Raw genomic sequence first — 23,026 nt, 5'->3', positions numbered from 1 at the left:
TCTTCCATCATCTATCCACCTAGTAATTTCCTCATAGAAGGCTATGAGGTTAGTCAAACATGATTTACCCTTGATAAAACCATGCTGACTGCTCTTGATGACCCCCATGTCCTTGATATGCCTGGAGATAGTGACAAGAACAAGTTGTTCCATCACCTTTCCAGGGATGGAGGTGAGGCTGACCGGTCTATAGTTACCCGGGTCCTCCTTCTTGCCCTTCTTGTAGACTGGAGTGACATTTGCTATCCTCCAGTCCTCAGGCACCTCTCCTGTTACCCATGACTTACTGAAGATGATGGAGAGTGGCCTAGCAATGACCTCCGCCAGCTCCCTCAGCACCCTTGGATGCATTCCATCTGGACCCATCGACTTATGGATGTCCAGATTACTCAGCTGATCCCTAACCCAATCCTCATCTACCATGTCAAACTCCTCATCTATCTTGACTACTTCTGGGGCTAAATGAATCTGGGGCTCATGTGGAAACCCTGCAGGAGTAAAGACAGAGGCAAAGAAGGCATTCAGCACCTCTGCCTTCTTTATATCCTCTGTCACCAGGGCTCCCAGCTCATTCCTTAGTGGGCCAATATTGCCTCTAGTGTTAGTTTTGCTAGCTATGGATTTGAAAAAGCCCTTTCTATTATCCTTAACCTGACTTGCAAGGTGAAGTTCCAAGGAGGCCTTAGCTTTCCTAATTGCCTCCCTACATCCTCTGACAGCAGTCCTCTATTCCTCCCAAGTCACCAGCCCCCCCTTCCATGATCTGTAGATTTTCCTTTTCCACTTCAGTTTTCCCAGCAGTTCCTTTTGTAACCATGCTGGTCTCCTAGCTCCCTTACTAGATTTCCTAACCATAGGGACGCTCTGATCCTGTGCTTGCAAATAGTGGTCCTTGAATACTGACCAGCTATCTTGAGCCCCTTTATCTCTTAACGCCCTGTCCCATGGGATTTCTCTTAACAGTTGATTGAGGAGGCCAAAGTTTGCCCTGTGGAAGTCCAGGGTTCTGGTCCTACTGGGCATTCTGTTCCTTCCACACAGGATCCTGAACTCAACCATCTCATGATCACTGCAGCCAAGGCTGCCATTGACCACCACTGCTTCAACAAGGCCCTCCTTGTTGGTTAGTACAAGATCCAACAGCGCTCCTCTTCTAGTCGGCTTGTCCACCATCTGCATTAAGAAGTTATCATCAATGCACTGGAGGAACCTCCTAGACTGTGAAAGGCTGGCTGTGTGAGTCAACCAGCAGATATCGGGGTAGTTAAAATCCCCCATGAGGACTAGGGACTGAAGTTGTGAGGCTGCTTTCAGCTGCCTGTAGAAGGCCTCATCAACCTCCTCGCCTTGATCAGGAGGTCTGTAGTAGACCCCCACAACTGTATCACCCACACCAGCCTGCCCCTTAATTCTTACCCACAGACTTTCAACTTGCCCCTCACCAGCCCCTGCACAAAACTCAACACATTCTAGTTGCTCTCTCACATAAAGAGCAACTCCACCACCTCGCTTCCCCGCCCTATCTTTCCGAAAAAGCACATAGCCATCCTGTACACTGACCTCTAACTCTTCTTGCTTATTCCCCATGCTGCGTGCATTAGCATACAGACATTTCAGGAAACAAACAGAGCACACTGGTGGGACTAAATCCTCCCTAGACCACCTGCCTTCGGGCCCCGGTTCGTTCCTCTTGTGTTTGTCCCTGACAGACCCAGTTTTCTCCCCTTCCCCCTTCACATCTAGTTTAAAGCTCTCTCAATGAGCCCTGCTAAGTCCTGCCCCAAAAGCCTCTTCCCCCTCTGGGACAGGTGCATCCCACCTGCCACCACCAGGCCAGGTGTCTCATACAGCATCCCATGATCAAAAAAACCAAAACCCTGTCTTTGGCACCAGTCTCTTAGCCACTCATTGACCTGCAGACTCTTCCTATATACCTCCCCACCCATTCTTACAGGAGGGATGGAGGCAAACACTACTTGTGCTCCAGACCCCCTGACTAGCCGTCCCAGGGCCTTGAAGTCTCTCTTCATTGCCCTTACCTTTCTTGTGATAATTTCATCACTGCCAATCTGAAAAATCAGCAGTGGATAGTAATCAGAGGGACCCACAAGATTAGGGAGTTTCCTCTTAACATCTCTAATCCGAGCCCCAGGGAGGCAGCAGACCTCCCTGTGGGATGGGTCCGGTCGACAGATGGGCCCTTCTGTCCCCCTCAGAAGGGAGTCACCCACCACCACTACTCTCCTTTCCTTCTTGATTGAAGAAGTCCTAAGGACACGGGGAGATCTTCAAGACCATCTCATTCCAACCCCATTCCATGGTCAGGGACACCTCCCCCAGCCCAGGGGGCTCCAAGCCCCATCCAACCTTCAGCACCTCCAGGGATGGGGCAGCCACAGCTTCTGGGGGCACCCTGGGGCTCAGCACCCTCACACCAAACAATTTCTCCCCAAGATCTCATCTCAATCTCCCCTCTTGCACTTTGAAACTGCACCCCCTCTTCCCATCACTCAATGCCCTTGTTCAAACTCCCTCCCCAGATTTCCTGTCCCATTTCATCCTGACTTGGATGATCCTGGGACCTCCTTGACCCCTCAGAACATTCCTGATTTTTCCCACCAGCTCCCCAGTGTCACCTCCAGACTCCCCCAGCCATCAGCTCTGTGAATCTTCCCCAAAGGCAATTGTGATGTTGAACCAAAAGCAAAATGCTTTCCAAAACATGGTTTTGTTTTGATTACGTATTTAAAAAGTAATTTAGAGACCTCTGAAAAAAAAATAAAATCAATACCAAAACCCTCATTCAGAAGGAAATGAGCACTTGGTTTTCTCTCCTATTTCAGTTGCGGTGAGAACATTTGAAAATGAAACCCTTTCCTCAGGAGAGGACATCAGAGCAATGACTTCACTTGAAGCTCTTGTTTTGGACAGGACTTGAGGTTTTCAGGGTGCTGGGTGACATTCAGGTGCTGTTTGCTGTGTTGACTCAGGGGATGATTCATAGGTTGAGAGCAAATGAATCAGTCTGGTGATCACCCCCTCAGCTGGGCCACTCACTGCAGTCTCCTGGCATCCCCTTGGTCCCCCCCGTGCCCTCCCTGTGCTCAGCAAACTCAACCACGGTCTGGGGATGGCAAAGATTCTGTGGCACTTTGCCCAAGCCCAGAGGCAAAGGGTTCCCCTTGGGGGTCCCAAAGGTTTCCCTGGGGATGCCCCAGCAGAAGGGAGGAAATGCTCCCATTTCCCCAGCAAGGGGCAGGGGGGTGTCTGAGCCCTCCCTTGGCGTTGGGGTGAGGGAGTTCAAATGAGGTTTGGTGTCAGAAAGGAAAGAAGATGCCCATGGGTTCCATTCCCTCATCACATGGAAGTGAGGAGCAGGCTGAGTGGGCTGTGCTGGCTCTTCCTGCAGGCTTGAACATTAAAATTTTAGTGATAATTTAAATATTAACACTTTTTTTTTTCCTGAAACTCCAAATATCTCTGGATTCAGCTGAGTGTTGTGTTTCCTAGTGGGTTTCTCTTCTCCACAGGCTGCAGATACTTTTTATAAATCAGTTCTGACCCACATTTCCAGCCCACCACAGCACTGGGGTGTTGGTGTTACCTTTCTGATCTTCCAGGCAAAATACAGCTCTGAATAACCATCAGCAAATCATTTCTTCCTCAGAGCATCAGATCCTCCTCATGCCACTGTTATTCAACCTCCCCAAAAAGATGCATCATGGTCCTTTTCCAGCTGAGTTTATGGACAGGACAGCAATGGAGAGAATTTATGAGAGATACAGTGTTAGAAATAAAAAGCAATAAATCTGGCTGTGCCCACCCATTCACCCAGACACTTTGGGACATGACAGCACCAGGGGTCTGCCAAGTGGGACCTCGATGCCCAAGGCAGCAGCTGATGTGTCAGTGCTGGGAGGCAGAAGATTCCTCCAACAGCTGAGAGAAATCCTGGAGGCTTTCAGAGATTAGGACCAGCCCTAAAACAGGGCTCCAGGATTAGGCAGGAGGGGGCTGAGCTCTTCCCACTTGCACATCACAAAGGAAAGCAGTGACGCCAAAAGCCCCAAAGAAATGAAGAGCTCCTTGGAGCTGGAGCAGCCTCTGTGTTCGTCCCTTCGTGTCCCTGACCCCATGGAAAGCCTGCTGGGCTCTGTGCACCCCGGGAGGGCTGGGAAAGCAGCAGGATGGGTGTCAAGGCTGGGGACTTGGGCCACCACTGGTCCCCATCGAGGTCCTTGTGATGCTTCACTGGGTCAGAGCCAGGCTCCAAGGGATGGTACCAGGGGTGTCGAGAAGGAGCTGTCACCCAGAGCCTGTCTCAGGGTGGGGAAAGGGACACCCAGGACTGGCAGGGTCCCCATTGCCCCCCTCAGAGGGTTATCATAGAATCATAGAATTGGGTGGGTTGGAAGGGACCTCAGAGATCACCAAGTCCAACCCTTATATCCAGGGCTAACCAGTGAGGGAGAGCAGGAGCCACCCCCAGCTCTGCTGTCACACGTGGTGTGGACCATGAGAGCACAAGAGACACCAGAAGTGGCTGTCAGACCCCAAGCCCTTTGTGCTGATGCAGCTGGGGATGGTTTCTGTGTGGGGCTGTCCCCTCCCTTCAGCTGCTCCTGTCCCTGCCCATCCATCTCCGGGGGGGTTAAATCCAAACCCAAAAAACCAGAGGGAGGTCCCAGGGAACTTCAAATGCTTCAGACCTTGGGGACAGGAGGGCTGCAGCTCTATGTCCTGGCTGCTGTGTCACCTCTCCCTGGCTCCTGCAGCATTCCCAGCCTCCCTGTCACTGGGATATTCGCAGGGTGCTGAGTCAAGAGCCCGGGGCAGGTGTGCAGGAGGAGGCAAAGCTTTCCATGCCCCGTGTCACACACAAGGGGACACTGACTTCACCCCAGAGCAATGGCTGTGGCCATGGGGACAGGGATTCCACCCCCTCCCAGAGCCCCCAGGACGGTGCTGGTTGTGGGGCCACCCTGGGGAAAGACTTTTAAATAATTATTACTTTAAAATGGCCTTGTCTGGACTCAAAGCCACAGCCAGGCCATAAAGAGAAAGTGTTGCTGTGATTCAGGGTGTTCTCAGGTCCTGCTGGGCACCCCTGGCCAGGAGCAGGAGTTGGGTTCCTACAGCCCAGCCACATCCTAAGGACTCATCCCTGAGCCACGGTCACATCCCAGCACTCAGCATCACCACACTTTGATTCCTCGAGTCATCAATAGCTTTTTAGTTACCAGTTTCTAATATTTTAGGCTGAGAAACCTGGGTCTGTTCAGCCTGGAGAGGAGAAGGCTCAAGGGAGACCTTATAATGATGTTAAAGGGGCTGCAGAGAAGATGGAGACTCCTGATTCCCAAGGAGTCCCCTGGACAGGACCAGGGGAATGGGCACAAGTTGATCCTGGGGAGATTCTGATCAGACACAAGAGGAAAATTTCTCCCCATGAGGACAGTCAGAGATTGGAATGGCCTCCAGGGGAAGGGGTGGATTCCCCCACTTTGGGAAGTTTTAACTCTCAGCTTGATGGGTGCTGAGACATCTCAGATCAACAATAATATCAGAAGGGTTGGAGCAGAGGATCCCTGAGGTCCCTTCCCAGCTGACATTTTTTAATTTTTTTTTTCCTATAGTTCCTATTTCAGAAGGGTTGTCAGGCCCTGGCTCAGGGCTCAGGGCTGGAGTCCCCATCATCCCTGGAGGGGTTTCAGAGCCCTGGGGATGTGGGGATGAGGGACATGGGGTGGGGGTGGCCTGGGCAGGGATGGGGTCAGGGTTGGACTGGATGATCTGGGAGGTCTTGTCCAACCAACCCAATTCCCTGCTCCTGTGAGCAGTCAGAGCCAGCAATGGGTTCACTGCTCCCCGGGTCCTCCAGAGCCACCCAGTGGGTGCCCTGCCCTACAGCTCCCAGACACAAAGCACCCCGTGGGCTCCTTGGGGTGCTGCTGCAGGGCTGGGATGGGACAATTCTGCTGTCAGGAGGGGCACACTGGAGGCAGCCATGCAGAGAGGCTCTGATTTTGCCCAATGCCTCCTTGGAAGCTGAGCCAGGGAGTTCAGGGCCATCTCCGTGTCCTCTGCAGCCTGGGGACAGCAGTGTGGGGGTGTCCCCAGGTGACACAGCATCACCCGCTGCAGTGGTCCCCAAGTGCTGTCCATGGGACCACCTGGTGAGGGGGGCAGCACCCCCCGGATGGGCAGCAGCACCCCGGATGGGCAGCAGCCAGGACAGGATGCGATGCTGAGGTCCCCACACACTTTGTCACCACACCAGTCACCTGCCAGAGCAATGCCAGACCTGGGGCACTGCTCTGCTTCCCGTGGGGTTTTTATTTCCAGTCCTCCCCTAGCCCCAGTTTACTGGGACGAGAAACCAGTCTGGGGTTGTCCAACCTTGCACCCATCCCTGCTGCCACCAGGGAGCATCATGGGGACATTCAGCCAAACATCCTCACCCTGGGTCCTGCTGGAACTCTCCAGACACTGTGCCAGGCTTTGGGAGGGTCGTGTTCCCTTTCTGCTTGGTCCTCTGTGCCCCTGGTGTCCCCACAGACACACATGGCCCAGCCCTGCTGCTCTGTCCCTGCTCCCAGCCCTGGCCCATCCCTGTTGTCCCCATCCAGCCCTGAGCCTGCCCTGGAGGGAGCATCACCCCAAAGCACCTCCAGAGCAGCTGGGACAGGACTTGGGGTTCAGAGAGCAAATGGGGTTTGATCTGCTGACCCTGGAACCTGCAAGGAAAGAGCCCTGGCAGGGGACACTCCATCCTCCTCTTTGTCCTGTGCAAGTCAGGGCAGGAGGGACATTCCTAAATTTTGGCAGGAGATGGACACTTCCTGCAGCCTGCCATGGTCAGGGGACAGTGGGAGACAGGGGTGAGGCTGGTGGTGGCTTTTGCCATGAGTGGATGTGATGGGTTTGTTCCTGTGTTTGTGGGGGTTAGGAAGTGGCAGAGATCCCAAAGGAGCTGAGGACAAGGGGAAGAGATAGTAGGGTCACAGAATCATGGAATGGCTTGAGCTGTGAGGGACCCTAAAGCCCCCCCAGTGCCCCCCCTGCCATGGTCAGGGACCCCTCACCCAGCCCAGGGTGCTCCAAGCCCCATCCAACCTTCAACGCTGCCAGGGATGGGGCAGCCACAGCTTCTGGGGGCAGCCTGGGGCTCAGCACCCTCACACCAAACTATTTCTTCCTAATGTCTCACCTGAATCTCCCTTCTTCCAACTGGAAACCCTTCCCCCTCAGGCCCTTGTCTCCAGGCCCTTCCCACCTTTCCTGTCCCAGGTCCCCCAGGTGAAATCCCTCAGGACTTCCCCAGGAGCAGTGAACTGGATGGAGGGATCCACCTCCTGCTCCTCAGAGTTAACACCTGGATAGATCCCAACCTTCCCTGGGCTGGGAATGCCTCAGGGTCCTGCTGGGCACCCTTGGCTGGAGGTGTCACCCCTGCCCAGCACCTGTAAAGCCCTGGGATCCCACAGGGTGGTAAAAACACTGCAGGAATGTGAAAGGGAGTTCAGGGCTCTCACCCAGCCCTGGGTGTCACTGAAGGTGAGAAGCTGATTTAATTTCACAACCAGCAAAGCCCTTGAGGAAGGGACAGGGCCAAGCTGGGCACCAGGGCTGGTACCCTGCTGTCCCCAGCAGTATCTTCTGCAGGAGGAAAGTTTTGGGGCTCTCACTCTCTCCACAAGTTCCCACCTGCCTGCAACACCGTCCACATCCCCACCCATCACCTGGAAAAGGAAAAACACCTAAAGTTATCCTATTTTCATAGAATCCCAGAATATCAGCTGGGAAGGGACCTCAGGGATCCTCTGCTCCAACCCTTCTGATATTATTGCTGATCTGAGATGTCTCAGCACCCATCGATCTGAGAGTTAAAACTTCCCAAAGTGGGGGAATCCACCCCTTCCCCTGGAGACCATTCCAATCTCTGACTGTCCTCATGGGGAGAAAGTTTCCTCTTGTGTCTGATCAGAATCTCCCCAGGATCAACTTGTGCCCATTCCCCTGGTCCTGTCCATGGGACTCCTTGGGAATCAGGAGTCTCCACCTTCTCTGCAGAAGCACTGGGATATTGTAATAATCCCCTTTAAGTACTGGGATGTTGTTATAAGGTCTCCCCTGAGCCTTCTCCTCTCCAGGCTGAGCAGACCCAGGTTTCTGAGCCTCTCCTCATATTCCAGGTGCTCCATCCCTCTGATCATCCTCGTGGCTCTTCTCTGGACCCTCTCCAGCCTCTCCACATCCTTCTTGTAGAGCGGGGACAAAAAGGGTTTTCTGCTCTTTGGCTGTGCTCACCTCTTCCTCAGGGGGTGCAGGAGAAGTTGTTGTCCTTTTGCTGCTCCCCCAGCACCACAACCCAGGGGGATGCAAGGAGGGGGCAGAGGAAGCAGCCAGCAAATGGTCACCCGATCCTGGCAGCACTGGTGTAAACTTAGCTTGGCCTTTCAGAAAGTTCTTGCCGTGTTGAAACACTCAGTAAATCACTGCTCTGAATGCCAACAATATTTCGAGATTAGCAAATCTTACAGAGCTCCTGGGGTTGGGGTCACAGTTTGCAGCCCTGACAAAAAACCCAAACAAATAACAGTAGGGTCTCACCAGTCCAGGACCCCCCTCTCAGCACCCGTGGATTTGAAGCACTCACTGAGCTTCTAATGCTTCTTGTTCTTTGGAGAAGATGAGGCAAGGTCTGGGGCTGCAGGACCCCCCCATGCACCCGTGGGTGAGCTGAACCCTCCCACAAGTGAGCTGAACCCACACGTCCTCAGCCCGGGAGCAAACCCCCCTGAAGCTGGAAAGCAGAGAGAAAAACCTCTGGGGAGGGAGGTTCCCTCTCCCTCACGGTCTCCTGGAGATGTTTCCTTTCTCTAATGCTGCCATCCAGTGGGAGAAACTCCCTGGCATGGGAAGCGCTGGATACGAAGTCCTCGCTGTCCCCCGGCCCACGATGGGGACACCCACCAAGAGCCCCCGGGACCTCCCTGCCAGACCCAAACCTCCATCCCGGCCTGGCTGCCATGGGCAGGAGCAAAACCGCTCCCCCAGCTCCTGCTGGAGCTGCTCCAGCATCCCGAAACACAACACCCAGGGAGGGGATGGAGGGGGGAGGACGGGGAAGGGGGGGTAAGCTGCTGAGCCTTCCTCAGGAGGAGGAGGATGAGGAGCTGCGGTGCAAGCAGGGTCGGAGGGTGAGGAGAGGGTCCCAAGGCGATGCACCCCCCGGGATGCTCACATTCCCAAATTCCTGCCCGGAGCCATCAACACTGGGACTGCTGGGAAGGGGGGGAAAAAATCAAACCAAACAGAAAAACTCCTCGGGCTTTGTTCAGGGACCCAAAAAGACTTCGGCAGCGCCATGGCAAGAGCAGGATCCGCGGTGGCCCCGGGGTCCCACAATGTCCCCGTTCGGTGTGCTGGGGGGGAGGTTGGCTCCCCGCAGAAAGGAGCTGTCAGAGGGAATGGTCACAAGTTGGAGCTCTCTCAGCAGCCCGAGGTTCGTGCTGGGACACAAAGGGACACAAAGGGACACAGAGGGACACAAAGGGACACAGAGGGACACAGAGTGTTCCCTCGGGAGGTCCCGGGGCCGGAACGCGGCTCCTTCCTTACCCGCCTAGGAACCGTCGGAACCGAACCGAGGAGGTGTCGGGGAGGGATCGTGCTCGGAGGCTTTCCCTAAGGAGAGAAAGCAGAAGAGATTTCTGTATATGGAAAAAAAAAAAAAGAAAACCACCAGGATTTGGGGATTTCTTTTGGCTGAAGGCAGCAGCTATTTACTCAGAGTGGCTCCGGTTTCCAGGAAAGCAGGGAATTTCCTCCAAAGCTGAGGGGGAAAGCCCCTAACTTTTTATTTTCCCTTCGTGCCAAGAGGAAATTTCTTTTGGGAAAAATCCCCACGTGCAAAGAAACACACGGAAGCACAAATGCTCCCGCACCCACTCCAGATCAGGCAGAACCCACCCATGGAACCACAATTCCCTGATAACTCCAAGGAGCTGGGAGCATCCTGGCAGGGTCCTGGCACGGGACGTGTTTCAGAAGCTTCCACCCCCTCTGCAAGCTGCAAAGGGAACTTCTGGCTGCAAACCCACCCCCAAAGCCCAGCCACTGCTCAGGGAAGGGGAGGGGGTTATTGGGGTGGTGAAAAAGGTGAAAGGAAAAGATCTGGTGTGGGAAATCTGCATCTGGCATTGGGGCTGAGAACTGTGCACAGCTCATCACACCCAACATCCCCATAACCCACAGCTGTGCCCACAGCTCCCTCTGTGCATTGAATGACTGTGTGAGCACTGCCTGAAAATGGCAGAGGAAATATCAGTGGGGTGGACAGGGTAAGGATGGGAAAGGGGACTTCGGGGATTCTTTTTTAAAATATCACTGATTTTGAGCAGATTTTCCTCCTTGGTGGGCTGGGAATGGTAAAGCCACCCAGCAAGGCTCCGGTGTGTCAGTGCTGAGGAACCCACCCCCCCTTCCTGCTCCAAAAAGGAATGGGAATCAGCCTCCAGCCCCAGAACTGGCCCGGGCTCCTCTGGGTCACGCTGGGAGGGGGGATAAATCTCTGCCCGGTGGAGAGGAGCCAGCCCCAGGGAGAGCACAGCCCGGGCCGTGCTCCCCAGCCTGGCCAGGACAAGCTGGGGCCTCATCATGCTGCAGAGTAGGAGACCCCAAAAGCTCTGTCCTCTGGGGGGGACAGTTCAGCATCACCTCCAGCCCCACAGAGGCTGCGCTGGGTCTGCCCCTGGGAGAAAAGGGCTGGGAGAAGGGAGTGAGACTGGAGCAGGGTGCTGGAGGTTTGCGGCAGTTCTCTCAAGTGAACAATGAGAGGACCAGAGGAGATGGCCTGAAGTTGGCCCAGGGGAGGTTTAGACCAGGTCTGAGGAAGAATTTCTTTAGTGAGAGAGCAGTCAGGGGTTGGAATGGGCTGTCCAGGAGGTGCTGGAGTCCCCATCCCTGGAGGTGTTTAAAAACCCTGTAGCTGAGGCACTTCAGGACATGCTCCAGTGAGCACGGCGATGCAGATATTGATAAATATATTTTATTTATTTTATTGGGAGGGGGTGGAGGATGTTGACGTTTGGACGCGGTAATCTTAGAGGTCTCTTCCAACCACAACGGTTCTGTGATTCTGCAACCAGGCTCTCCTGGCTTCCCCACACACACACTTTCCGGGTGTTCCCATCCCCTCCCGTGCCCGGTTCTCCCGTCCCCTCCCGTCCCCTCCCGTCCCCAGGTGTCCCCTCTCCCGGGGCGGTCTCCAGGTGCGGCTCGGCCCGGCCTCCCCGCTCCTCCTCCCCTCTCCTCCCCGTCCCGTCCCTTCCCTCCTCCCCCGGGAAAGCGAAAGCGTGAGGCGGGCGGAAGCCGGAGCCCTCCCCCGGGCCGGGCCGGGCCGGGTCGGTGCCGCTCGGGTCCGGGGCACCATGGCTGCTGCCATCGGAAACTTCTTCCGACGGAGCCTGCGGCGCTCGGGCCGCAGAGGTGAGGGCTGGGAGGGGACGCCGGGGACCTCCGGGAGGTGTCGGTGGTGTTGATGTTGATGTCGGTGTCGGTGCCCGTGGCGGTGTCGGTGCCGGCCCCGGGACTTGCCCGGTGCGGATCACGCCGGGTGGACCTGCCGGGACCGGCTCGGTCCCCTCCAGCCCTGCCCCGTATTCCCCCACCCCGGCTGCCCCCCGGAGCTCCCCGCAGCTCCCGGGGTTTGCTCCGGGGCTGCCCCCATCCCCCGTGCTGCCCCCCCAGCTCCCAGGAGCAGCCCCCAGCCCTGGGGGTTCGGCCCAGCCCCGGAGCTCCCCCCTTTCCCTCCCCATCCCAAAGGACTCTGCCCATTTCCCGGGGGGTTACCCCATCCCGGGGGATGCCCCTCATCCCTTCTGGAGCCTCCCCCCATCCCACAGGAGTCTGTTCCATCTCCCAGGATCTGCCCCATCCCCCGGGGGTTATCCCAGCCCGGGGCAGCCTCCCAAGCTCCCTCTTCCCACACCTCCAAAAGGTTTCCCAGGCGTTTGCCAGGCACCGCGGGGGGAGGAGGGGAACGGTGTCCCCAGGGCAGGACAATGTCACAGAGCCTTTAGGGGACAGTGTAGAAATGGGTTCTGTGGGATTTGTGGGATTTTTCCAAGATACAGGATGGATCTCCAGGCTTCTCCAACCTGCAGTATCTCAAGCCCCAGCAGAGCAGGTTGGGGCAAGCTGGGGATTTTGGGGGGGTCCCTGCAACCCCTCCCCTCTTCTTGCATCTGCTCTGTGCCAGCTGCCTCTTGCTCTGGGTGTGATAAATGCTTTTCGGGGCTCAGCAGAAAAGGGTCGATAAAGCAGAAACTTTTTCCTCTCTACTGGGGGACACAGAACCCCCTCTGCAGCCCCTCGTGGAGGAAAGAACCGGGTTGGGCCTCATGGGCACTGAGAGCCCTCAGCTGGTCGGAAAACCCCACGCAGGTGGAGGAAGCTGCTTGTGCAGGACAAATGGCTTTTTCGTGTACCGTGGGTGCCATTTCCACGTGGCAGCTGGAAAGATGTTTCCAGACTTCAGGAGTTGCCCACGGAGCTGGGGGATACACGGGGTGGGATCTGCACTTGCTTTTGGAGGAGGACATTGCAGAGGAGGTGACAGCAGGTGACAATGGCCGTGCCCTGTCCCACCCAGCTGCAGCTCAACCCAAAGAGCCCAGAGCCAAGCTCCGGGATGTGGGAAAACTTCCTCCAGCCACTTGCTCATTTCCCTGCCTGTTATTCCTAGGAGCTGCTCCGGCTCTTCCCGCTGCCCGATGTAATCAGAGTCAAGACCAAACTTGGGGCAATTTTAGTGCCAGGAACTGGGGATTTGGAGTCACAGATGGTGCTGGGAGGGGGAAGAGCCATGGCATGGCTGGCTGCAGCCTCCCACTGGCATTAAATCCTCCCCTTCCCACCCTCAGCTCTTGCTGTCCCACCACAATCCTGCCAGAGCCCCTGGAGATGTCACTTGGAGCTTCTCCACTCTCATTTCCAGTTTTTCAGGTTGTGGCAGCTGCCTCTCCCCAGCTGCCTGACCCAACTGGCTGAACAAGAAATGGGAACTTCAGGAACTGCTTTGCTTTGGGAGCTGTGGGTTAGGGAAAACCTCGAGGATCTCATTTGCAGTTCCCAGGACAGAGGGGATCTGGCAGGGAGAGGTTGGGATTCATCCTGTTGGAGCCTTTGGGGGTGCTTGAACAAGATCTGTGCTGTGTGTTTGCTGGGGGGTTTTCCCCAGCAAGGGAATAAAATCAACTCCTATAAAAGCATTCCCACCCCTGCCCACGGGTCTCCCTCTGCTCTCCACCATCCCATGTGCCCACATCACTGAGTCTCCCTCTGCCCTGGGATGGGGTGAATGGGTGCTGGGATGGCACTGGGATTTCTCCAAAAGCCTCAAACTTCTCCTTCCTTTCCACGTCCTGTGTCTGCAGGTCCCTGTGCACCAGGTCACGGGGAGCTCTGCAGCTCTTCCTCTGCCACCAGGACACCTCCTGCTCTGTCATTTCACTCTGTCCTGGTGTCTTTTTTTGGCTACAGAGGGAAAAGAGGAAACCTCTACTGCAGAGAACCCCTCCCAGGTGCCACAGGGGAAACCAGGAGAGTGGAGCCCCCTCCTCTGCTCTGCTGGGCAGTTTTTCTTTGAGTACCTGGTGGTGGTGTCACTGAAGAAGATGTCAGATGGACGTTATGAGCCCAAGATAACCTACCAGTTCCCAAAGGTACCCGGGCCCCTGTTCCTGGCAATATGAGTTTTCTGAATTCAGAGGGCAAGGGGGTGTTGCTCCTTCCCCATCACTCCAGCCAGAAGAACACCCCAGAGTCCTGGACCCAACCCCCAGAGCTTCACTGACCTTGGGTTGGGGTTTCTGGGACTGAGTTCAGGGCCACAAACCCCAGGAGAAAAATCCTGGGGTGCTCCCTGGTCTCCTGTTCCAAAAGTGGAGACCCCAGCAGTGAAATCCCCCCTGGAAGGTGGCACAGGAGGAGGGTCCCTGTTTTCAGAGGAGCCCCTGGGTACCTCTGCTTTGCTCCACTGTCCAGAGGGTAAAAGAGTCAACAATTGGGGTTTTGGGAGCTGCTTCTGGGATGTGCAAGGGACCTTCTGCTTCATTCTGAGCTGGGGGCTGCTTTAGGACAGACCCCTTCCCACCCCCTCCTGGGGCTGTGGCCTCCCTCCCTCTCCCTGACTCTTGGAATCGCTTCCTTCCAGCGGGAAAACCTCCTGAAGGGCCAGAAGGAGGAGGAGGAACGTTTGCTGCAAGCCATCCCCCTCTTCTGCTTCCCTGATGGCAACAACTGGGCCCCTGTCACCGAGTTCCCCAGGTACCCCCTGTGGCGCTGAGCTGTCCCTTCGCCCCCTGGCCAGGACATCCCCTCCCCAGACGTTTTCTCTTCTTGCAGTGAGACCTTTTCTTTTGTTCTGACCAACGTGGATGGCAGCAGGAAGATTGGTTACTGCAGGAGGCTGCTGGTGAGCATCCCACCACCCCTACACCCAGTGCTGGGCAGGGGGTGGCCCTGTCACCCCAGCCCCTGCTGGGACATGATGCCTTCTGGCACAGAGAAACAATTCTTTCTGTGAGGGTGCTGAGCCCCAGGGTGCCCCCAGAAGCTGTGGCTGCCCCATCCCTGGAGGTGTTGAAGGTTGGATGGGGCTTGGAGCACCCTGGGCTGGTGGGAGGTGTCCCTGACCATCCAGGGGGGTTGGGACTGGATGAGCTTTAATGTCCTTTCCATCCCAAACCATTCCATGATACCAAAGCCCAATTCTTGGGGACATGCCTTCCAAAGCCACTTGCCTTGACAAAGGTGACAAACAGCAAGGAGTTGCCCAAAGGGATTTCTTTGGAGCTTTCTTCTGCTGGGGCACCAGTTGGGTGCTGGCTTGGGGGAAGCAGCATTTGCTGCAGGTCAGGGCTGGCCTGAAATGCAACCAGGAGATGGGATGGTGGGGGTGCCATTCCCCAGACACCAATTCCTGCCTCCTCACTCAGCTCCTGTCCCTCGAGTGCAGAGGTCAGGATGGCTGCAAAGCCCACGGGGGATGGGATGGGGTTGTCACTCCCCCAGTGAGTGACAGCATCTTGGGTGTGCCTGGGGGGGTCTCTGGAGCTGGTGCAGTGGGAGATGCTCAGACCCTTTCCCCATCCTCCTGCAGCCATCTGGCCGTGGTGTTCGTCTCCCTGAGGTTTTCTGCATCATCAGCTGCTTGGGCTGCTTTGGGCTCTTCTCCAAGGTAGGGCTGTGGTCCCCAGCCCTGGAGGATGTGGAGATGTGGTGCTGAGGGCCGTGGGGCAGTGCCTGGGCAGTTGGATGATCTGAAAGGTCTTTTCCAACCCAAACAATTCTATGATTTTGTACAGGGGATCCATCTGGGCTGGTGGTGGCCCAGGCAGCCACTCCATTGCCTGCTGGGGTTTCCCAGTTCATTTTCTTCTCTCCCAGATCCTGGATGAGGTGGAGAAGAGGCGCCAGATCTCCATGGCAGTGATTTACCCCTTCATGCAGGGCCTTCGGGAATCACCCTTCCCAGCTCCAGGGAAATCTGTCACCATCAAAAGCTTCATCCCTGACTCAGGCACAGAGGTTGGTGGGGATCTCAGAGGCTCCTCCTGGGCTTCTCCAACACGGGGAGCTCCAGGAGCATCCTCCACACCTGCAGCACCCATGAGGGTGCTGAGCCCCAGGGTGCCCCCAGAAGCTGTGGCTGCCCCATCCCTGGCAGTGTCCAAGGTTGGATGGAGCACCCTGGGCTGGGAGAGGGGTCCCTGACCATGGCAGGGGTGGAAATGGGGGGGGGTTTAAGGTCCCTTCCAACCCAAACCATTGGATGGTCTGTGATGTCTCCTGCCAGGATGGGTCTGAGGGCACCATCCCACCTCTCCAGAGCAATGTGGCAGCTGCCATCCAAGTGCAGGAGATTTCCACACCCAGGAAGGTTTGAGCAAGGCTCTGCTGTTGCTCAATGCCCTGGCCAGGGGCCCTGCAGGGAGCATGGCTGGGTGATGGGAGGGAAGATCTACCAGGATGTTCTTCTGAGCTCTGGGGCTCCAGGCAGGGCTGGGATAAGGTGAAGAGATCAGTGAGAAAACAGAGAAAGGGAGGTGGAGGGATAAATCCTGGGTAGTGTGGGAGCTGAGCATCATGCAAGATCTGTGCTGGAAAGGATCTGCAGAGCTCAGCCCAGCCCCGTGCTGCTGCTTTGCTCTAAAGGGGACTTAGCACATGGGGAGGGGGATTCCCCTCCCATAAAGCTGGGGAGAGGGGCCAGGACCATGTCATGAGCTGCCCAGTCCTGGTGTCCCTTCAGCAGTCACCACGGGACTGCTGGCAGCAGGGGGAGTGGATCAAGGGTTGGAGTTGGGGATCTCAGAGATCCTTTCCAACCCAGATGATTCTGGGATTCTGTGGTTCCTAACCTGGGTTTGTGGCTCTCCTTTGGCAGCTCATCGAGCTGACACGGCCCCTGGATGCCCACCTGGAGCATGTGGAATTCCAGGCTCTGCTCCAGAGGCTCAGCCCCCACCTCATCCTCCACATCTTCGCCTCGGCCGTGTTGGAGCGCAGGTTGATCTTCCTGGCCCAGGAGCTGAGGTGAGGCCTCATCTCTTGATTTTAAAAGCAAATAAAGAGAAAACAACAACAAAAAAAACCCCAAACCAACCACCCTGTAAGGATGGAGTTGTACTCAGGGTGGGAGCAGTGCTGTTCCCTTTCCTCAGTGTTCTGTCTCAGTGCATCCACGCCGTGGCCGCTCTCCTCTACCCCTTCACCTGGGCTCACACCTACATCCCCGTGGTCCCCGAGTGCCTCCTGGACACCGTCTGCTGCCCCACACCCTTCATGGTTGGCATCCAGATGAGGCACCTGGAGAGGGTCCTGGACCAGCCAATGGAGGAGGTATTGGAACTGGGGGGATACAGCCCCTGGTTAGTTTGGGAGCCTGGGCTTGGGGTGGCTCTGGGTGGGGGCTCTGCTCCTGGGGTTTTTCCATCCAGGAAGATGGAGATTGGAGCTTCTTGTAGCAATGTCTCCATTCCTCCTGGGTGCTGCTTGGCCACCCCAGGACCCACAGCCCTGACCCTGGGGCCAGGCTGGATGTTGGCATTGCAGAAGTGTAGAAGGACAACATGGGGACAAGCCTGGGGCAGCCACAGGCCCTGGGGGGATGCCCTGGGGGGATGCCCTGGTGCCCAGGTCTCTGTGGCACAGGAGGACTGATCCTTCTCCTGACACCCGTGGGCTACAGACACAGAGGTCTGATCCCAAAACGGGTGGGAGGAAGCCTTGGATGCTGAGGCTGGATGCTCTTTGCTCTCTTCCAGGCCCTGATCGTTGATCTCTGTGAAGGGAAGATCATCCGGGCAGTAAGTCCTGGTGTAGGGGGGGGTCTGGGAGGGGTCCCTGCCCACCCTGGGTCCCAGCTACACAGCAGCTTCCACATCCTGGGGACAGAGAGATCTGGGTGTTGCCCATGCAGGGTCCATGTGTTGGGCATCCCACCCCCAGCACCCTCAGGTGATAATTAATGAATCAACTTTCCCTGAGGAAAGGGAAGGGCTTGGAGGAGGTGGTGGTGCCTGGAGCACCCTGGGCTGGTGGGAAGTGTCCCTGCCCATCCAGGGGATTTGGAACTGGATGATCTCAGAGGTCTCTTCCCACCCAACCCATTCCATGAGTCTGTGAACCATAGAAACCAGGCTGATGGGCTGCACCAGCCACTGCCTGACACCATCTGAGCTGGGTTCCCACCAGCACTGGGTGCTTCATGGCCCCGTGTCCTTCCAGGTCGGTGATGAGGAGGAGATTTTGCCCATCAAGCTGCAGAACGAGGTCCTGACATCTCTGACCAGGCACAACAACAACAACAACATACACAGTAAGGGCATGAACCATGCACAAGCTGCCTGCACAGGGGGCCTCAGTGGGATGATTTTCCTAGAGAGACCCAGTCTGGGATGGTTCTGCCCCAATCTGCAATAAAATGGAGGCACAGGAAGGGAATCCCTTGGCCTTTCCCTCTGTGCTGTGAAGTGTGATGGGGGCATCAGACAAAGTGTGTGCAGCAGATCCAGGGAGGTTCCCTCCCCCTCTGCTCTGCCCTGGGGAGACCACACCTGGGATACTGGATCCAGTCTGGGGCTCCCCAGTTCAGGAGAGACTGGGATCTACTGGAGAGAGGCCAAGGGAGAGCTGGGAGGGTGAGGAAGGGACCTGAGCATCTCTGCTGGGAAGAAAGAGTGAGAGCCCCGGGGCTGAGAGGGGATCTGTGACTGTCTGTAAAGATCTGAGGGGTGGGGGGCAAGAGGAGGAGCCCAATCTCTTCCCAGTGGTGCCAGGAATAGGACAAGGAATCCTGGGGTGAAGGGAGAACACAGGAAGCTCCTCCTCAACATGAGGAGAAACTTCTGGAGGGTGAGGGTGAGGGAGCCCTGGCCCAGGCTGCCCAGAGAGGTTCTGGAGTCTCCTTCTCTGGAGCCTTTCCCAGCCCCCTGGATGTGTTCCTGGGTGATGCTGCTGTGCAGGGGTTGGACTGGATGAGCTCCAGAGGTCCCTTCCAACCCCTCATGTTCTATGATTCTATGGCAGCAGAAACAAGGAAATCTGCTGAAAAATCCCAGGTTTGGCCAATATTTGGATGCCTCCTCTCTGGAGAGCAGACACAGGGAGTGCTCCCACAGCCAGACGAGGTTGATCTCCATTTACTGCTCTCAGAAATCATTTCTGGGGATGCAAACAGAAACTTCCATCCAGCCAGGTTAAAATCATCTCAGAGGTCCCATCCTCACCTCTCCTGCTCCCTGTCCTCCCCCAGCACCCGAGCAGCTCAATGCCCTGGTCTCTGAAGCCTTCGTGCAGTTCTTTGTCCGTGCTGTTGGTCACTACTCCTCCCACATCAAATGGACAAAAAACGGCTCTGGCACCTTCCAGGAGAGAGCTTTCTGCAAAGCCATCACCTCCAAAACCAGCCGCAGGTTTGTGAAGAAGTTTGTGAAGACCAACATGTTCTCCCTCTTCATCGAGGAAGCAGAGAAGAGCAGGATCCCACAGGAAGGTAAAAGGTTCCTCCTTCCCCCTCCCTGTGGCTGAGCTCCACAGACCCTGGGTTGTGTGGGTAAGGGATGAGATGCCCTGGGATAGCCAGAGGAGAAAGAGAAATCCCAGTTTTCCTGCAGGCTCTGTGCAGAAGTGTTTCCCAGATGCCCAGAGAGGGATGGAGCTGGAGGCTGAGGATGCTCAGGCCAGCAAGCAGCTCTCAGCAGCTGCATTTCTCTGTCCCTAACAAACAAAAATCCCTGGGCTCAGCTTGGATCTTGTTGCTGGGGGCTGACAGAGCTCAGTGTTCAGGCAAACACAGCAGTAGCACTGCAAATATTTGGCTTGGAGAGGGGCAGCAGCTGGGCCCTGGCTCTGCTGCCTGTGAGCCCCAACCCGTCTCTGCCAGCAGCTCCAGTGTGGATCCCTGGTGGCTGGACTGGTCCTTCTGCCTTCCAGGGGATTTACTGGGCAGAGCTTGGCCTCCTCCCATTCTGGGAAGAGGACAAACAGGGGTGGCAGAACTCAAGGAAGCCACCTAAAACATCTCTGGTGGCCAGAGATATCCTGGCCTGGGATTTGTCCCCTCCCCAGGAGTCCAAGCGGGGGCATTTGTTGGGCTTTCTCTGCCCTTTTGGGTCAGACCTGGATCTGTCTGGGGTTGGGAGAGAGGAGTGGCACAAACCCAGCTTTCCCATTGTGTTCCCAGTCCCCATGCCCATTTTGCCCATTTGCATTCCCAGCATCTCCTGTTTCCCCCCTTGCTGGTTGGAGAGGAAACTGAACAGGTGAAGGTTAAAACCTGAGGCTAACCCAGCCTTTAAAAAAAACCCCACAAACTTTTGGATGGGTGTGGAGGGAGGGGGGGGCCTGCAACAACCCCTCTTTTGCTTGGCCCCACCACTCCCATTTCCCTTCCCCCTTTTCTCACCCACAGCCTATTTCCAGAGGAAGATAACTGAGTACCATGAACAGAAGAAGCACCGAAGAGACTCCTGAAGATCAACCTGGGAGCCCAGGAGCAGAGCTGGGGCCCAGCAGGTCCTGCCCAGCAGCAGCTCCTGCACAGACCAAGGGCAGAGCCCCCGGACTCTGGCTCTGTCCTCCTGCTCCTGCCTGGGCAGCACTGAACAGCCTGGTTCTCCCCTTTCTTTTTTTTCCTCAGGGCATCCTTGCACTGGAAAACTCTTTTGCACAGAGCTGGGATTTCTCCCTCTCATCTTGTCAGCACCGGGGACAAAACCCATCCCCAGGGCTCCACCAGGACCTCAGGCAGCAAGGGAGGGAAGGCAGGGAGCTGGTGGCAGGACAGCAAAGGTTGTAGAGTAATTGGTAGAGAGAAAAATAAAAAGGATGAGTAGGAAATAGTGTTATTTCTAATTAAAACAAACCTAGGGTTTGAAAAGAAATAACATCCTAGCAAGTAAGGTTTTGAAGTTTCTATTATCAACTGGTTCTCTTTATTTTCCATCGAGTTCTTCTATTGTTACAGACCAGCAGGAGCAGTGTGGGGGATTCTGGTGGTTTCCTCTCTAGCTGCTGCCTTGGTACCACTTAGAGCCCAGTTTAGCTCTTGAAAGAAAGAAAAATACTCTTTCCCAATTTTATTTATTTGCCTTGTAAGCCAACTGTGAAGGCCATAGGGCTGTGTGTGTAGGAGAGGGAAGGGGCAGATCTGCAGCCCCGGGGAGGGAGGAAGTGTTTGGTAAATGAGGAGTAAAAACATCACCATCCTCCTTGTTTCTGGGTTTTGTGAATTCTTCTAAAACCTGGCAGCTCACTGAAACGTGGTGCCTGCAGCAGGTGAAGTTCAGTTATGGGTCTGTCCCTTTCCTGATGCATTCATCCAGGGAATAAACAGAGCAGGGAACGCTGGTGCTGGGTCCTTCCCAGACAGCCCAGGGCCAGAAACTTCTCCCAGCAGAGCTTGGAGGGCAGGCAGAGCTTCCCCCTGCTCTCTGGGATGTTTTAACCAAGTTATTGGGTTATAACCAAGCTGCTGAGTGTTGGGCACCCAGCTGGCCATGTGCAGATCTTACCAAAACCAGAGCTGAACCCAACTTCTGCTGCAGGACTGAAAGCCACAGGAGAGAGATTTTTACATAAACACAAGGGGAAAAACAACAACCCACAAAACCCCAGTCTGTCTGCCAGGCAGCTTTCACTTGCAGAGCTGTTGAACACTTAATGAAAACGAGAGGGATGTGCAGGACACTTATTCCAGAGCTGGGTGTGGGAATGCCCCAATGTAAGGGACAGAAACACAACTGGCCAGAGGGCACAAACTGAACAGCTCTGAAAAGCTCCAACCCCACTGAAGGAAGATTGTTAATTTCTGTTCAGCACTCTGTGTGTTTGGAGGGGGAGGTGGGAGCAAGAATTACTTGTTAGGAAAAGGGGGGATTTTTGGCACTGTGGGTATCTTTGGCTCCACAAGTTCCTCCTCAGAGATTTAACTACAGGAAACTAAAGGGTTCCTGGGCTTTCTCTGTGGCTTTTTTTCACTTTAAAAAGTTCACCTGCCAGCAGAAAATTGTGTGTGTGTGCTTGTAAAATCCAGGGCACCTATCAGGAATTGTCCCTCAAGAAAAGACCACTTGCCTCCTCCTCCTCCTTGCTCATTCCCATTTGGAGAAGCCCACGACCTCTGTGGTTGGGAAGTGCCAACCCTGTCTCATGGAGACAAATGGGAAGTGGTCCTTGCTTTGGAAAAGGAGAATGAGAAACCACACACGGGACTGGATTGTGTGGTTGCTTGATTTCCACCAGAGGAAAGTTTAATAGAAACTTTTTCCTGAGCTGCTGAGAAGAAAACAGAGGTACAGAGGTACACAAAGCCTGATCCTTACATTAAAAAAAAAAATAAAATTAGTTTGAGTGTGTGCAGTGCTACAGAAGTCACAGAAGTCAGCACAGGTTAACTCGGGGGGAAGGGCTGGTGCTAACTTGCCTGATTGCTCAACAAAGAGCAGATTGAAACAGGTTCTTAAGTTACTTAAAGCACTTTTCCTTTCTGTATTGTTATGGAAAAAGGGCCCAAGATCCACCCCAGTGAGCAGCCCAGCCTCTGAGAAGCACATCAGCTCCCAGCTCAGCTTCTCTGTTGGCCACAGGATGCCAAAAGGGGACAAAAGGGACAGAGGAACAGGAGCAACCCGTCCAGGGTCAGAGCTGCAGGGGGCTGAAGATGCTGGAAAGACAGAAGTCAGGGGTTCTGGAGCTCTAATGCCTGGAGGGGGTGAAGAAAGCAGACACTGCTCAGAGGCCAGATGCTGAATAAAATACTCTATTTATTTCTTTGAACTCTGCATCTGTGTCTCTCAGGCCACCTCTTTGTAGGTGGGAGCACTGTGTGTGCTGATGGAGGCACTGGGTAGACTCAGCTGCTGTTGCAGGGACAGGTCCATGGGGCTCAGGTCACGTTGCAATGGATCAGCAAATCTCACAGCATATTTATAAATCCTTCTTCCTGCTCAAGATTTGTCTAACACCTGATCTGTGTCTACGACAGTATATAAAAAAGTGCCAAGAAATCTTTTCCCTCGACTGGAAAGTGCTGATTTATTCTGCTAAATTGCTAACATAGTTCCCAGCATGGCATTAACCACCTCACACTGGGACAAACACCTCCAGGCACGGCTCGGGAGGCAGCTCAGGAATCGCTCCTGATTTGCAGTTCAGTTCCTGCTATGCAGCTGCCCTGCTTGGGCAGTTTCATGTTCCAGCATGTGTCCCCCTCTGCCAGCTGGCCCCGGTGCCAGCAAACAGCCCTGGGCACATTTAACCAACCAGAGGCCTCATTTCCAAGGGCTTTCAAATGGCTCCAGGGCAATAATGGGCAAAGCTCCCACCTCCCATCACCTCCCACCTGGCTGAGGCCTCTGAAAACTGCTGCAGTTCACCTCCTGCTCTCTGGAAATGATTAAACCTCTGAGCAGCTCCAGTCCAGCCTCAAAGATGGGGCAGAGCAGCACTGGAG

General features: G+C 55.3%; 1 protein-coding gene across 2 annotated transcripts; it reads left to right on the top strand.

Moving 5' to 3' along the window:
- The first annotated feature begins 11,370 nt into the window (after nt 1-11,370).
- Nucleotides 11,371-21,761, top strand: DENND2D (DENN domain containing 2D). Of its 2 annotated transcripts, XM_030465629.1 has the most exons (12): nt 11,376-11,493; nt 13,549-13,730; nt 14,222-14,334; nt 14,413-14,482; nt 15,170-15,247; nt 15,520-15,597; nt 16,457-16,605; nt 16,734-16,911; nt 17,337-17,378; nt 17,800-17,890; nt 18,827-19,066; nt 19,985-21,761. In XM_030465629.1, exons 1-12 carry the CDS (start codon nt 11,436-11,438, stop codon nt 20,044-20,046), a joined length of 1,341 nt encoding a protein of 446 aa, XP_030321489.1. In that variant the 5' UTR covers nt 11,376-11,435; the 3' UTR covers nt 20,047-21,761. The 2 variants fall into 2 exon arrangements, with proteins under 2 accessions (XP_030321490.1, XP_030321489.1); XM_030465630.1 differs by lacking the exon at nt 19,985-21,761 and having other exon boundaries at nt 11,371-11,493; nt 15,457-15,597; nt 18,770-18,847.
- Nucleotides 21,762-23,026: the final 1,265 nt, after the last annotated feature.

Source organism: Calypte anna, chromosome 26, assembly GCF_003957555.1.
Source record: "Calypte anna isolate BGI_N300 chromosome 26, bCalAnn1_v1.p, whole genome shotgun sequence".
NCBI lineage: Eukaryota > Metazoa > Chordata > Aves > Apodiformes > Trochilidae > Calypte > Calypte anna.
The sequence above is the reverse complement of the archived record's forward strand: the minus strand, read 5'-3'. Positions and strand labels throughout refer to the sequence as shown.